This window comes from Lentinula edodes (assembly GCF_021015755.1).
Source record: "Lentinula edodes strain Le(Bin) 0899 ss11 chromosome Unknown C8R40scaffold_33, whole genome shotgun sequence".
Taxonomy (NCBI): Eukaryota; Fungi; Basidiomycota; class Agaricomycetes; order Agaricales; family Omphalotaceae; genus Lentinula; species Lentinula edodes.
Genome location: NW_025764339.1, coordinates 64,387 through 78,713, shown reverse-complemented (window position 1 = coordinate 78,713; position 14,327 = coordinate 64,387). Strand labels below are relative to the sequence as shown.

Sequence of the window (14,327 nt, the reverse complement as noted above, 5' to 3'; positions counted from 1 at the left end):
CAAAATTTCAATGTCAAGTGATTGGTATGAATATCCTTAGCTCGGGTGACTGTTCTGCGCGTGTATCAAAAAAGAATTCTGGGCCGTTGTGGAGTATGTAATGCATGGATACCACGGATTGAGAGCGGCAGCTTTCCGCTAGGCAAGTGTTCGCGATTCAAGCTCCAAAATTCAAGTCCTGACTTTACCCACTCTATGTTCTATATAATCTACATCGCTCTACCTCCATTCTCCCCGCAACTTGAATTCAAGAACCATGTAGTTGCAGGCAGTTCTGCGTTTGCATGGAAGTCGTTGATAATCCTCATCTCCTTTGGGCACACTGTTCGTGGGCGATTTATCAAGTTCTACCAACAACTTCAAATATCTGACTCCGAAATAAAGCCACCATCCCTGATATAGATATCATTGAGTCAGTCCCGACACGACTTAGGCCAAAGTGCTGCCGATTTCGTTCTTTGTTGCTTACCTGCTGCAGTCTGGTTTTAGACTCAAATCGTTGTTGATGAGTCCTTCCTTCGATTCTCGCGCTCGAGGATGACAGGAACCAGGAGCAGCGACACATACAAGTTACCCAATTTTAGACAAATCTGGTTAAAATGTCTTTTTATGTCCGCGAAAAATCAATGGCAACAGTTTCTTCCGAATTGCTGGGGCAGAATCCTGTATTATTACGGCCTACGCATCAAGCTGTTCTGAGCGATTTCATAAACGTGCTAAGCATATACGTTTAAATATCTTCCCTCATTTCCATCGAGGACTCTTCAGTCCCAGTCCCTCCTCGTTGTTTGGGTTCTCGATCCTTCCGCCAGTGCCGCAACGCCATGCAGTCACTAAGCGTTTACCGCCTTCATAAACTTCTGGTTGTCGTTGGTCTTCTTCACGTCCGTGTAAATGCCCAAACCTCTACGGCCGATCGGACGACGGAAACTGGAGAGGCTGCTATCACTGGTGCGTTGAAAACCGTTAAGTGTTCCAGGCTATATTCCCTTATTTGCATTGAGTCATTCGCGAACACTCCTAAAACCCGAGACATTGATTTATATTGTTTATTTTATCATGCAGACCCGAACGAGGAATGCTCGCCTTATAGTTATCCTCCTGTCGTGAATCAACTGAGTGCTTTTCCTTCGATATGGGAAGCTGCTTCTATCCTATCAGATGATTCAGCGGCGCAAGCTAAGTGGGATTCAATATCAGCTAATATCCCTTCAAACATTAGCGTGAAGGTACTATTACTTTTCAAGTATCCAGTTATTTTTATACGTCGGTACTGATAATTTCAACGTCTTATAGACCCAGCCTCCGGCGAGCAATTATTCTTCTGATGATCCAGATTGTTGGTGGACATACAGCCTCTGCACAGAGCCAAAACTATCTGGCCTTCCCGTCGATATTTCTGCCGCTCCGGAGGTTCGTCAATATTTACTAACCCAATCTACGTCGAGGCGAGGATTTCTTTGACACATATCCAAAGCCTTCAACTCTTGGTTATGGTTTTGACGATGGACCAAATTGCTCGCACAATGCGTTTTACGATTTTCTCCTAAATCAAAATCAAAAAGCGAGTACGTAAATCCTGTTCTCTCCCCCACCTTCTTGGATTGACCCATCATACGCGCCTATCTTTTGCGACAGCATTCTACTACATTGGCTCTAATGTGGCAGATTGGCCCCTAGAGGCCCAGCGCGCTCTCGCCGACGGTATGTCGCGGCATTGTTGAATATCAGAAACTAACGACATATTATATACAATGACATTAGGCCATGAGATATGTGCTCGTAAGTGGCTCGATGACTGCTCTTCGAACAATCTGACCTTCAGCTTGTTGACAGATACGTGGTCGCATCCATACAGTATGTACCACGCAGCTTCGATTGATTTAGCTCATTTAATTTTTCGGATTTCCCAGTGACCACTTTCTCTAGCGAGGCTGCTTTTGCTGAATTGTGGTATTGTGAGTTCCATATCCTCGATATCGAAATAGTACCAGAGATAATTACGAGTTGTAGCTGTGCGTCTTCTTGTATGCATATCTTTTGGGACTGGACTGGACTAGGAGAATACTGCTGTAGATGCAAATGATCAAGCTTGCTGTTGGCGTAACGCCTACCTGTTGGAGAGTAAGCATAGGCTCAACCCCCGCAGTAGCTACAGAAGTACTGATTTTTTTCAAACAGCCCCCCTATGGAGATGTCGACGATCGAATTCGCTCAATCGCCCATGCATTGGGACTGCAAACTATCATGTGGGGATATGATAGTGAAGACGCCGATATCAATGGTCAAAGCATCACTGATCAAACCGTGGTTACGAACTACAACAACTTCATCACAACGGCTAGCAATGGCACCTTCAACTTTGTGTGTTCACTTTGGCTCTACTTTAAAAAAAAGATTGACTTGATGGACTTTAGACTGGTGCAATCATATTGACACATGAGTTGAACAATTTTACTATGTCAGAAGCGGTACAGTTTTATCCGCAACTCAAAAGTTCCTTTCAGGTAGGCTACTGGTAGCTCGTTACGAAGATGAAAGGATCTTACAAGAACGATTGAAGCATATTGTCCCGGTCGGAGTGTCACTGAACAAGACACAGCCATACGTGGAAACCAATTACTCCTTACCAACATTTGAGCAGTGTAAGTGGCCTTCTTGAAGTCGGTTTGAAGGACTGGAATTTTAGTTCAATCCATTGTTCATGTAGACATTGCCGGTGCGGTGTCGGTGAACGGTACCAGAGTCTCCCCTAATTCTACCAGCTCATTTCAGTCTGAGTCATCAACTTCGTCGATTTCGAGTTCTTCCACCCCCCCTGCAACTACCTCTGCATCAAATGCGGCTAACAGAGTGGCAATCTACAGAGGTTTCCTGTTATTAATGTTTTTCGGCTTGATACGTTACCCCCTTTGACATTTGAACAAAACCGAGAGACTATTTTAAATGATACACTTTCAAAGAACTTTTCGCTCTGAACTTTATTTTGTATCTAGGGACTCCTAGTATTGGCTTACAGCTACTGCTACTTACATTCATTCGAGCTGTTCGCTTATAGTACATTCTTTTCTGTTGTCTATATCTTCCCTCAAATCCGGACTTGATACTGGCAGAAGGAATTCCTGTCCTGGCAACCTTGCGGTGGAGAACTTGAGTTCAGGATAGTACATTTGTTTTTATAATAATATTGTCAGACTGTATGGTCTCCTTCACCTGCAAAACCTGTAAAAAACAGGTTAAACGTTTTGCAGATGTTTGGGACGAGAATCACTTTCCGGAATTACTAACGGCGTCCGCCGCCACTCCGACCTTTGCTTCTTTTCTTTCAACCACTACATATCTCGCTGGTCGAGGTTGACATCCTCTTTTATATTCGCGCTGGCAGCTCTTTATTAGCTCTACATTGCTATGACTGGTACTCACCTTCCTATCAATCAACACGCTGTTCATCACATTCACGCTCGTATCATGTCTAACGTCGTTATTGGCCCTGGAGGTCAAGCAACCCTTGTCGCTCCCACCCAGCCAGAGTCTAGTAACGCTATTGTCAGCTCAATGTCCGTTATCAATATAGCATCTGCGACACAACAAGCAGTATTTACTTCACCTTCAACAGCCACAAGCGACATCTCGCTCACGAGTATTATATCTTCCTCTTCTGCGACACCCACTACATCTGGCCTCGTGGAGGTATCGACAACTGTGGTTGTCACAAGCGAAGTCGTCGAAACCTCTACTACAAGTTCATCGAGTCCGACAACGTCGAACGCTTCAAGTGATTCAGAATCGGCAACGCCTACGACTTTTGTTGATCTATCGACCACCTCTCTCGCTACAATTCCGCCTACTACTTCTGTTGATTCGACGACTGCATCTCTCGCCAGCACTTCAACCTCCGATGCTTCAACGAACTTGTTGTCCACCGTGTCGAGCTCTTCTTCTACTACAGCTTCACCTAGCAGTTTGGCAGCCGCGACCACAAGTTCGGCGACCAATACCTCGGCAACCAAGGAATCCACGCTGTATATTGGAATCGTATTGGGCACTATCATCGTGATTGCTTGCTTTGCTGCCCTCATAGCTTGGTGGTTCCGTCTCCGTACGCACAACCGAAGACGCAAGAAATCTGTTGCTGTGCCTTGGGCGAATCGGCCGGAGTCCTCCCTATCTTCATTCACGGATTCTGACTTACTTGAAAAAGGCGAGCCACCAGATCCTCACCGGCACACTTGGGAGCCCCGGGGTGATCGTGATGCTGGCGAACCGAAGCGTACAAAGAGCTATCTTGAAGATATCGGTTCTCCAGTAAAGAGACAGTCTCTTCCTATTTTGAGCCTTCCTTCTCCTCCGCCGGCCATTTATCCGTTCCGTGATCATCCGCTTCCACAATACCCAACGTCCTGTTCGTCTTTGTTCCCCTCGGTATCTCTTTCGTCGGTGGAGCCACTACAAGAGAGTGTTGCGTATCCCTTACCGAGCTCTTCCGGCTCACGATTCACTATGAACATACACCCCAATCCTTCCTCGGTACACATGCAGTTTTTGACGGACCCGGAATTTGGGACGCCACGGGAATCAAAGATCAAGCCAAGATATCTGAGTTTGAATCAAGGCCTGGAAGTCCCGTGGAATACTGAAGCACCTGCACTTGCTCTGGCAACCTATCCTCTTCCCGTCCCTTCCGAGAATGTCCCGAGCTCCCCAGCGTCTTTATCTGAAAAGCACCCTCAAACGCAAGAGATTACACCCTTTGCTGATGTTCCTGCCTCGGTTTCTTCAAGTCAGGCTGGAACGTGGTCTTCAACTTTCAAAGCTAACCTCGTATTTGCATTCAATGCTGTTGCCAAAGCTGCGGGCGGGATACGTTCAGATGAGGAGTATGACAAGTTATCCCCGCTGCCTTCCAGAAACGCAAGCCGTAACTGCAAAAATATCATTCGACGTGATAAAAGCACCAGTGCACCAGTACCAGAGACCGTCTGGGTAGAGTACCTCGGTGGGGAGCTAGTTGGAAAGGCCCCTGCGCTAATAACGTCTACCACTTCGGAGGCGAGTCAGGCTGATGAAGGGATAGGCACTGTCCATGTCCGCACGTCGTTTTCGAGAGATGGTTTGCTTCCCTTTCCTGGTACCGTCGATTCAGCGTTAACGACTCTTGGTCCCGCGTTCGGGACAGGGATGGGGTTAGAAAGCTACAGAGGGAACGATAATGCATTCTCGTCTTTGCCTTCTACACAACGCTCAATGACTCCTTCGAGGCAGATTTCGAATACTTCGTATACATCAACTGCAGCGTTGGTTGTGAAGAAGAAAAGCAGGTCTACAGGGACGACGCGATCTAGCGCGAACGCCCATTCCAGAATTTCCGGTAGTCAGAGAAGGCCCAGATATGCCTATAGTGGAGAGATGACAGCGGTGTCGCGGCGAGGTAGTCTGGCATCTAGCAGAGCGCCCGAGTTGCCTGCTCTCCCATCCTTTTCACACTCCAGGTCGCGGTCAATGGCATCATCACTTTCGAGAATTTCGACTACGAGGTCGATGAAGTCGACGCGATCGATACTGACAAACAGGGAAGAAAGGGCGAGGAAGGCGTTGATCGAGAGGCAGAGGAAAGGTAATGCTATGTGTTAAAATACCATAGAATCTTCTCGCAGCGAGTGCTCCATGAAACTATCTGTAACATGTTGTTGTAGACTCTGAGAATAAGATCCATACTACTGAGATTGGTGGGACAAAGTGGTAAGAGGTGGTAAGTAGTCGCCGGTAGTCGCCCCATCGCTTCAGTAGCTCAAGCCTCCGACGGTGATTGCTCTGTTCCATCGGGTACTCCCTCCCAACATATACTCTCATATACTTAAGTAAACCCTGATCATCGCCTTCTTTCCCCACCCCCAGCAACCCCCTCAGACCTTTCCTCTGCTGGTCAGAGGAACATCCTAGTACCAATAATTTCTCTCGTCCAATACATTGCCGAAAGATATGTTCAAGCTTCCTACTTCGATTTATTTCTCCCTCTTTATCTTCGGGTCTTTCTACCTTGTCTCTTCTATTTCTCCCGCATGTGCTGCTCCACTCCCTGGGAGTGCTACTCCGGTCATCTACAATATCACAAGTCTCTCGAATTCCGTGAACTCTTCCAACGAATATGGCCTCACATCCGTTACTCAAATTATCGACCGTCGTTCGAAGGGTAATTTGAACCCTGTCGAGGAAATGTGGGGTCAGGAAGGTTACAATCTCTACGTATGCCACAGTTTCGGGTTTTCACAAATGGAAATCATGCTGAATATCGTCTCACCAGCGAAACTGGATGACCAGCTTCTTCCCCGAAGGACTCACCCGTAAAAATATAGCCAAATATTTTGGTGAGTTCCATTACAACGAAAATATCAATTACGCGAGTAGAAGTGACTGAAGGATACCTTTAGCGGGAGGCGATTTCACGAAATACCTTGGAGTGAATTTGGCTACTGGTGAGAGTGGTAAAAAAGGGAACTATAACGCTGGAGTGTACAAGTACACTGGACGTCCGTATCGCGACAATCACCCAGATGATTTGGTCGTGAAAATTATCTCGCGGGCTAGAAGAGGGGAAAGGGTTGACATCAATGCGTATGGCGAAGCCATGGCTCTTGATCTTGTTGGACAATACGTTGATTCTGGGAAAGTTCCATGGACAATTATGACTAAGGTTACGAACCGGCGAACGGGAACAGTTCAGATAGTTCCTGAAAATTTCGACCTCTACGCAATCATCATGAAGCGAGTTGAAGGAGCACCGATAGAGGAGACACCTGAGTGGAAGGGTGCTAGGACTGAGGCAAGGAATCGAATGATGGCGCACATGAAGAAGTTAATTAAGCCACAAGTCATGGACCTTTGGAGTAAACATCGATTAATTGATGCGTACGGGAGTTTTCTCTGTGCCAGAAAAGACCTCATCTCACCTTCCATTCGCAGCGATATCAATAGGAATAACATCCACGTTGTCTTCGATTCCAGCGGATGTATAACGTCTGCCCGTCTCTTTGACTTTGGCTATCCTGGGATCATTTCTGTGAGACCTACGACAAGCGATCAAGACATTGTGAGCTCGTATTTTTGCTCTCACTGGTTCATAACTGAAAAACTTTCTGCGATGTAGGAGGATTGGTTTGACCAATGCTGGAAGTTTTTTTGGGCATAACACTAATCATTTGTGAGCAGAGTAGCAGAGCTGTATGTCGGGTATTGGTCTGTTGTATTGGTCTGTTACTGTACTGGGTTTCAAAACGAGCCGTCGGGATATCCGGATTGAATGAGTTGAGATGAGATAGCGCTGAGATAGCGTAGATTATTTGACTAGGGTATTTCCCTACTTGAAGCGTGTGGCCACTGGCGATCACCTTGAAACAGGGGAGAATTTATGAGGACATCGTAGGACATCGTTCGTTCATGGCACCCAAATCCATTACATTCGCGCCGCATCGCCCTCGGAATCCGTGGGAAATTTTAGACCAGCGGCAATTTTCACGATCATCATCATGACTCCGAGTTTTAACTTTTGCTCCAGCCTCAATGCCTTATAAAGTCCAATAGTGCCTCGCTCTTTCTCGTTATATATATATATATATATATATACTACTTTGAGCAGTAACAAAAATTCGATGTCCACCTCATCATCGCCTTCATCATCTTCCTCTTCTTCTGAACGCTCTTCTTCACCGCCAAAGACGCCTCCTAATCTGCATCAGAATAGTATAGATCCAGAATCAAAATGGCTTGTACAGAAGTTTGGAGGCACCAGTGTTGGAAAGTTTCCAGTCCAGATCGCCTCAGAGGTCGTGGCGTGCGTTATATCGTACCTCCATATCTACTGTTGCTCATCGTACTTTCAGAAAATACATTGACTCTAACAAGGTCGCTGTGGTATGTTCAGCACGCTCTGGAACCTCGAAAGCTCTTGGCACAACGAATTTGTTACTTCGGGCAGCTTCTGAAGCTTTGGTACGGCGTCCAAAACCGCCAACGTCGGTCCTCAATTCCCCGGATGGCACTATGAGCCCCTACCCCTTGGGTTTGTTTGGTCAAATCAAAGACATGCCCCACTCCCCACCAGAAACTCCACGACGAAGCAGGTCTTCCTCAGCGGAAGATGCTAATGCTTTATCATTGACGCCGCTTACTGTCCCGCAACGTGGACAGATAATGCCGACATTCAATACCACTGTCGATTTAATACGTCAGGAGCATTTCAAAGCTGCGGCAGACTTTATTTCGGATCCTGATATCAGGCAAGAACTTGAGGAGGAGGTGGATAAAGACTGTGATTGGTTGCGCAGTTTCTTGTTCGCTTCTCAAGTAATCAACGAGGTATCTCCACGATCCAAGGACAGTATCATCGGTCTAGGCGAAAGGCTGGCATGCAAGTTTATGACGGCTGTATTACGGGATCAGGTCGGCATCTGCCTCATTTCTTCTTTCCTTTTTGTGCACCAAGATCGGCTTAACATTGCTTTCTCATCTTCAATAGGGTATTGATGCAGAATACGTGTCACTTGAAGATGTAGTGCCTGAAGAGGATGATGCAGTTTTCGAAAATGACACCCTCGACCAGAGCTTCTATGACAAAGTCGCTCAAGCCGTTGGAGAACGCGTCAAGCAATGCGGTAGAAGAGTACCTGTCGTCACTGGTGAACAATTCCCTATCCAGTGTTAGTCTGTAGGATTGACCGAGGTCAATGCTCTAGGTTTCTTTGGGCCCATACCTGGCTCCCTATTGACTCAAGTAGGACGCGGTTACACGGATCTTTTGTCAGCACTCCTTTCTGTAGGCCTTGAAGCCAGTGAACTGCAGATCTGGAAAGAAGTCGACGGCATATTCACCGCCGATCCACGTAAAGTCCCCACCGCTAGACTTTTACCCATTATTTCACCCGATGAAGCCGCTGAACTGACATACTACGGGAGTGAGGTGGTGCATCCATTCACAATGGAGCAGGTATACTCCACCCTTCGTGCCATTCTTATTCACTCACGTACCCTCGGCGCTAGGCCATTCGCTGTAAAATCCCCATCCGCATTAAAAACGTGGAAAATCCCACCGGCAGCGGCACTCTCATATTCCCAGATTCCGAACACGACTCGGACCTCTTAGAAGTGTCGCAGGAGCTAGACGCAAATAAAAGCGGAATTCCGGAACCAATATCACACTCACAGCTACACGAAATGGCACAGCAAGCTGCCCACCGCCATGCTCACAATGGTGCGCTTTATCACCATAAAAAGTTTCCTACAGCAGTAACAATCAAGGAGCGCATTGTTGTGATCAACGTCAACTCGAATCGAAAAAGCGTCTCGCACGGGTTTCTGGCGGGTATTTTTGGGACACTGGATCGATTCGGGGTTGTGGTGGATTTGATCAGTACCAGTGAAGTACATGTGAGTATGGCAATTGAGGATGCTTTGGCGCAAAAGCTGCTGGATCGCCTGATCATGGAGTTGAAAAAAAGCGGATCGGTGAGTAGAGTTCTTATTTTTTGGGTACCGCCGCTTATTCTTTGTTATCAAAAGGTTTCCGTACATCGGCACATGGCCATCCTTTCCCTCGTTGGGCGGGAGATGCGCCACCTTGTCGGAATTGCTGGCCGGATGTTCACCACGCTCGGAAACGGAAATGTTAACATCGAGATGATCAGCCAGGGTGCAAGTGAAATCAATATCTCATGTGTTATAGAGGGGAAAGACGCTGTGAAGGCGTTGAATCTTATACATCAGAGCTGTTTGCAGTTACCTACGCCCGGGAAGAGTAAGTCAATCATTTTCGATGAAGCAGCATTAAATTGACTATTGCTGCAGTGGGGCCCTGGCTCTTCTAGAAGACTAAGGTGCTAGAATTAAAATGAAACCCTTGTATTAGGTACAGTATTGTCGCGTGGAACTATCTTGAATATGTACGATCAAGTTGAGTCCTGCTCGTCTAATGATGAATATTGCTCCATGAACCGCGTAATATATGCCCCATGGCTGAGTTGGTTACAGCGTCCGACTGTTATTTAGACTGTATCGGAAGGTCGAGAGTTCGAGCCTCTCTGGGGCAGGTTTCTGTGGAGATGTGATTCCAATTTGTTTTTGAATTTGGCAGGTAAGAAATCATGATTCCGAGCGAAGCGAAGCAAAACTGGCTAGAGGGCTGAGCGCTGAACCGGGAAGTAAAAAAAATACAAACTGTTGTCGCGCAAACTCCCACGGAGTCGGAATACCCGCGGATGTGTACGGATGAGCGGATGCTGGGGCGGGGAGCTGTTCCTTTTTAAGTAGTGCTCTGTAGTGCCCCGTGACAAAAACAATCATATAATTAATCATGATTAAACATAGTGCGGAGGTGCGCCAGCACTGACCAAGACTGTTGGATGTAGCACGCACCCCATGTGAGCCGTATTTGAATCGGAGGGGCCTTCGGCCCCTCCGAGCCGGACAAAGGAGGCTCAAATGCATGTTAAATCTACAGTACATATGTAGTATGTACAGTATATATAGTCCTTCGAATTAGAAGGGTAAATGCAAATGTGGGTGAGTACCCAGTGTACATATGTAGTGCATGAAAAAATAAACTGAAATAAATACAACCTTCGTCATAGATTTTTTGACTGTCAGTGCCTATTGATCAAATGCTCTGTCTCTCATGTCACTTGAACTCCAACAACAACTATCGTCACTATTGTAGAGTGCGCTGTGTCTCCGCACTATCCCTTCATTTCCATGATTAACAGTTAGCTTAGCACTTCATGATCAAATGTCTTCCAACAATCAGGTGTCCACTGTCTCGGAAAAGTATACTTTGAGTCGAGATGTTGAGAAAGGCCCAGGAAATAATGGGGATTATCAAAACGAAGTGATAGGACAAGGATCTTCACAAGACGAGCCCGTTCTTGACGACGATGAGGTCGAATTTGAAGAGGACGACGAACATGAACCGATTTCAGCAATTTCAGCAGTCACAGACTACTCTCTACAACATCGAGGCTCATTATCAGGCCTTTCTCTCTTCTCCACTGCGTCTATCGACTTGCGCTATCGCTCTAGATCCGGCCCTCCCCAGTGGTGGATCAAGCTTAAAGCATTCTTGTACCCGCCAGACCCACAGAAGGATCCTTCTGGGTCCTCCTTTATTCCAAATTACCGCTACACACCGATCTTTTCTGCTGTCATCATTCCATTTTCGATTCTGCTCGAGATTCCTGGCTTAACCGGCAATTGGTATATCAAAACCATTGACAATCAAACCGTAGAGAAGAGATCGAACCCAGTGCTTTTAGATGTTGCGTTAGGGATTAGCATGGGATGTGCTCTGGTGGCGAATGTAGCGTTAATTGTCAGGTTTTTGGAGAAAAACGTCAAGTTGATGACAATCGTCTGTGTGGTATTTCTTACTTTGCACGGTGAGTCAAATCTATTTATACTAACATGAAGTATAACTCCCAGCATCTGCTTCATAGATTTAATCAACATCATTGCCGTTACGACGTTCGGCGTGGAGAATCGTTTTGACGACGGGTTCACCTACGGACAATCATTCTGGATGACATTGTGTTCGACAATAGCATCTACATTCACCAATGCTAGCCTCATTACTGATTTCGTCCGAACTCCCGATTTTTCAAGCAGCGGTATGCTCCTCAACGACATACTTTCAGAATCCGATATTCTTACTATGTTTTTCTTTCTGATCATACTGATCAGGTAGCGGCTTAACTCGGAAACAGCGTTCCCTGGTGATCATGGTGATCGTTCTCCTGGTATATATCGCATTTGGCGCGTTGATTGAGAGTATCCTTCTGAAACTCAACTTTATCGATGCATTGTACTTTACGATTTGTTCCATCGAAGCTATTGGTGCGTTTATGCTTTCTCCGGATTGCGTCATCCTGTTTATGCTCTCTCAGGTTTTGGAGACATTCCTCCTGTCACAACCGGCTCCAAGGTTTTCATCTGCTTTTATGCCATCTTCGGCATCGTCAATCTCGCACTAGCAGTCAGCCTAACTCGCGAAACTGTGCTTGAGGCTCTCGAAGTTGGGTACCGAAAACGTGTCCATGCCGCACGGGTCAAGAGGAAAAACCTTCGCTGGCGGAAACGTGTTGCTCATCGATGGCGAGAGGCAGTAGAATGGCGGTTAAGGGAGAAAGGGCATCCGATCTGGGCTATGGACACCACTAGGGTATCAGGCATTTCGGGCTTTGTTCGTCACTGGGTCCTTTTGTTCGTTGACAAGACCTTTCCTCAATGGACATGGAGGTCAAAGTGGAAAGGATTGGGAGCAGTTGCTCATCCCAAGGGGATGCATTTAAACCTGGAGGCTTTGGAAGGACTTGCGTTGGAGAGTGCGGCGATGGAAGCGGGCGTACCGTTAAGTGAACTGTTACCTCCAGGGTTCGCGAGGAGATGGGCAGATAGGCATCCATCTACCTCAGGAGAGGAAGATATCTGTTCTACGCGGGTATCGAGTGCATCTTCTGCCCTGCCTCCACTACCGACGTCAGTTGCACGGGAAAATTCCAACTTTGGTCCACCCCCATCTCGACTCGAAACTTGGATGACCCGCTTGCAGAATGCTCAGAAAAACTACACTCAAGGAACAGATGACATTGCGCTTACCCACGCGAGGCTTGGAAGGATGGTGGCTATGCTGGGTGGATTTGCACTCGCTGTGAACAGACCGGGTACTCTGAAATGTTCCGCCCCAAGGTCTTCAGCTAAGCCGATGAAGGCCGCTAATTACCCTTCGAACGCCTCACCCTCCATCAATGAAACAAGGTCCCTCTCGCAACAATATGATGCCTACCGCATTGTGATGGAAAGAGAAGAAGTTAAGGCGTTCTACGCCAGGTTGATCGTTGTCTGGACACTGTTCTTAGTTTTCTGGCTGGTACGTATATCGTCGACAATCATCATTTGGCTGTACTTCACTCATACGTGTGTCTCCAGGTCGGGTCCGGAGTTTTCATGGTGACAGAAGGCTGGAGTTTTGGAATCGCGATGTATTTTTGTAAGAGACTATCAGTTTATCGCTGTACCGCTGTCTTCATACCTCGTCATAGGTGTCATTGCATTCACAACCATTGGATTTGGTGATTATTCTCCAAAGACACCAGCCGGACGGTCTATCTTTGTCGGTTGGGCTCTCTTGGGCGTGGCGACCATGACAATCCTGATTTCAGGTTAGGGAAACGGTTTGCTTTAGGGTTCCTAGTCGCTAATCCATTGGCTGTTGCCTCCGCAGTTGTTGCAGAAGCCTACACCTCTCGCTATAAGAATGTCCTTCAGTCTACTAAAATTTTCGATCGTGCGGTTGCCAGATACAAAACGAGGGAAAAAGCGAAAGCCTTGGCAAAATCACAACGAAAATCTAATGCCTTATCTTCCGCAGCAGCCCTATCCCCTCTTCCTCCGCTTCCATCTATCTCTACCAATATATCCAAGACGCCTTCAGAAGAGGTTAACGCCGACTCTTCACCTCGTCCGCAGCCGCATGCCAAATCAGATACTCAGCTACACAATAAAGGAGGTGGATTCGCAAACACCGTACGACATGTTGACAAGAAGCTAGAGGAGCTACCCCGGAGTATCCTTGCACATGCGCGCCTCTTCAGTGAGCACTTGCAGTATTTTGTCGGGCCGGGAAGTGTCGGTGCCAATGGTGGACCATCTAGTGGACAGGAAATTCCCCCGAGCCTGAAGAAACTGATGGATGATATTGCTGGCGCGTCCAAGTTTGGGGAAAGGATTCAAACGGAGATCTTGCAGGATGCAGAGGCAAGGCAGACGTTATTTACATTGAGTATTGAAAGTGAGTCATGACTCTCAGCCAGTCTTTCAATATACTGATCGCATCGAATTGTTCTCTCCGCCTTGCAGAGGCTTTACGAAAAATGATTGAAACAGCGGAAGATGCGATCCAGTCTTTGGAAGAACGCGATCGACTTTTAGAGTTGAATGTTCAAGAATACAATAATATTAACAACGATGACCAGGCTGAGACGCCGTCACTGATACGATCTTCGGACATACGATTTACGAACAACAACGAAGGACTGGCATCAAGGCAGAATGAATGATTCGTGTTTCTGCTTCGTTGCTTGCTCTGTGGACATTTACCTAACATCCAATGTATATTGTACAATGCTTCAACCTAATTTACTTGATTTTTGTGATTCTAGGTTAATTATTACAAGTACAGTCATGTGCCAGGAAATCTATGACCCAGGTTGGCGCTAATATTATTTCACTGGGCGTCTGAGGGCGTCTGTCGCGTTATCCTTCACCGCCGAGCGGCGAGGCGTTACCAA

The 14,327-nt window shown here is 46.8% G+C and overlaps 5 protein-coding genes and 1 non-coding gene across 6 annotated transcripts; all 6 read left to right on the top strand.

Annotated features, from left to right (window-relative positions):
* Window positions 1–824: 824 nt before the first annotated feature.
* Window positions 825–2,916, top strand: C8R40DRAFT_1071900 (carbohydrate esterase family 4 protein; the record flags this gene model as incomplete). Its single annotated transcript, XM_046226397.1, has 14 exons — window positions 825–951; window positions 1,066–1,229; window positions 1,297–1,413; window positions 1,478–1,568; window positions 1,639–1,704; window positions 1,765–1,782; window positions 1,837–1,857; window positions 1,914–1,958; window positions 2,014–2,015; window positions 2,077–2,124; window positions 2,182–2,364; window positions 2,418–2,507; window positions 2,564–2,645; window positions 2,711–2,916. 14 exons carry the CDS (start codon window positions 825–827, stop codon window positions 2,914–2,916), a joined length of 1,260 nt encoding a protein of 419 aa, XP_046083200.1.
* Window positions 2,917–3,137: 221 nt separating this feature from the next.
* Window positions 3,138–5,816, top strand: C8R40DRAFT_500940 (uncharacterized protein). Its single transcript, XM_046235265.1, has 2 exons — window positions 3,138–3,224; window positions 3,275–5,816. Exon 2 carries the CDS (start codon window positions 3,409–3,411, stop codon window positions 5,629–5,631), a length of 2,223 nt encoding a protein of 740 aa, XP_046083199.1. The 5' UTR covers window positions 3,138–3,224; window positions 3,275–3,408; the 3' UTR covers window positions 5,632–5,816.
* Window position 5,817: 1 nt separating this feature from the next.
* C8R40DRAFT_500941 (uncharacterized protein) lies at window positions 5,818–7,528 on the top strand. Its single transcript, XM_046235266.1, has 5 exons — window positions 5,818–6,243; window positions 6,302–6,365; window positions 6,429–6,906; window positions 6,961–7,087; window positions 7,145–7,528. Exons 1-5 carry the CDS (start codon window positions 5,980–5,982, stop codon window positions 7,184–7,186), a joined length of 975 nt encoding a protein of 324 aa, XP_046083198.1. The 5' UTR covers window positions 5,818–5,979; the 3' UTR covers window positions 7,187–7,528.
* Window positions 7,529–7,540: 12 nt separating this feature from the next.
* On the top strand, window positions 7,541–10,073 carry C8R40DRAFT_1118296 (Aspartate/glutamate/uridylate kinase). Its single transcript, XM_046228688.1, has 7 exons — window positions 7,541–7,828; window positions 7,878–8,436; window positions 8,513–8,672; window positions 8,730–8,980; window positions 9,034–9,498; window positions 9,553–9,787; window positions 9,838–10,073. Exons 1-7 carry the CDS (start codon window positions 7,647–7,649, stop codon window positions 9,855–9,857), a joined length of 1,872 nt encoding a protein of 623 aa, XP_046083197.1. The 5' UTR covers window positions 7,541–7,646; the 3' UTR covers window positions 9,858–10,073.
* C8R40DRAFT_t190 lies at window positions 9,996–10,079 on the top strand. Its single transcript has one exon. It is a non-coding gene; the product is annotated as a tRNA-Asn (tRNA).
* A 478-nt stretch (window positions 10,080–10,557) lies between these two features.
* On the top strand, window positions 10,558–14,218 carry C8R40DRAFT_501859 (uncharacterized protein). Its single transcript, XM_046235267.1, has 8 exons — window positions 10,558–11,420; window positions 11,478–11,648; window positions 11,722–11,874; window positions 11,925–12,907; window positions 12,967–13,027; window positions 13,080–13,199; window positions 13,262–13,828; window positions 13,897–14,218. The coding sequence occupies exons 1-8, from the start codon at window positions 10,775–10,777 to the stop codon at window positions 14,094–14,096; spliced, it is 2,901 nt and encodes a 966-aa protein (XP_046083196.1). The 5' UTR covers window positions 10,558–10,774; the 3' UTR covers window positions 14,097–14,218.
* The last annotated feature ends 109 nt before the right edge of the window (window positions 14,219–14,327 follow it).

What these genes read in the sequence shown, in the direction of transcription:
- C8R40DRAFT_500940 (XM_046235265.1), top strand. Translation starts at nt 3,409, where the DNA reads ATGACTGGTACTCACCTTCCTATCAATCAACACGCTGTTCATCACATT.
- C8R40DRAFT_500941 (XM_046235266.1), top strand. Translation starts at nt 5,980, where the DNA reads ATGTTCAAGCTTCCTACTTCGATTTATTTCTCCCTCTTTATCTTCGGG. An exon ending in AAATATAGCCAAATATTTTG is followed by an intron (nt 6,366 to 6,428) that starts GTGAGTTCCATT and finishes GGATACCTTTAG; the next exon opens with CGGGAGGCGATTTCACGAAA. An exon ending in AAACATCGATTAATTGATGC is followed by an intron (nt 6,907 to 6,960) that starts GTACGGGAGTTT and finishes TTCCATTCGCAG; the next exon opens with CGATATCAATAGGAATAACA.
- C8R40DRAFT_1118296 (XM_046228688.1), top strand. Translation starts at nt 7,647, where the DNA reads ATGTCCACCTCATCATCGCCTTCATCATCTTCCTCTTCTTCTGAACGC. An exon ending in ATCGCCTCAGAGGTCGTGGC is followed by an intron (nt 7,829 to 7,877) that starts GTGCGTTATATC and finishes TCGTACTTTCAG; the next exon opens with AAAATACATTGACTCTAACA. An exon ending in ATCCATTCACAATGGAGCAG is followed by an intron (nt 8,981 to 9,033) that starts GTATACTCCACC and finishes CCTCGGCGCTAG; the next exon opens with GCCATTCGCTGTAAAATCCC.
- C8R40DRAFT_501859 (XM_046235267.1), top strand. Translation starts at nt 10,775, where the DNA reads ATGTCTTCCAACAATCAGGTGTCCACTGTCTCGGAAAAGTATACTTTG. An exon ending in GGTATTTCTTACTTTGCACG is followed by an intron (nt 11,421 to 11,477) that starts GTGAGTCAAATC and finishes TCTGCTTCATAG; the next exon opens with ATTTAATCAACATCATTGCC. An exon ending in TGGAATCGCGATGTATTTTT is followed by an intron (nt 13,028 to 13,079) that starts GTAAGAGACTAT and finishes ACCTCGTCATAG; the next exon opens with GTGTCATTGCATTCACAACC.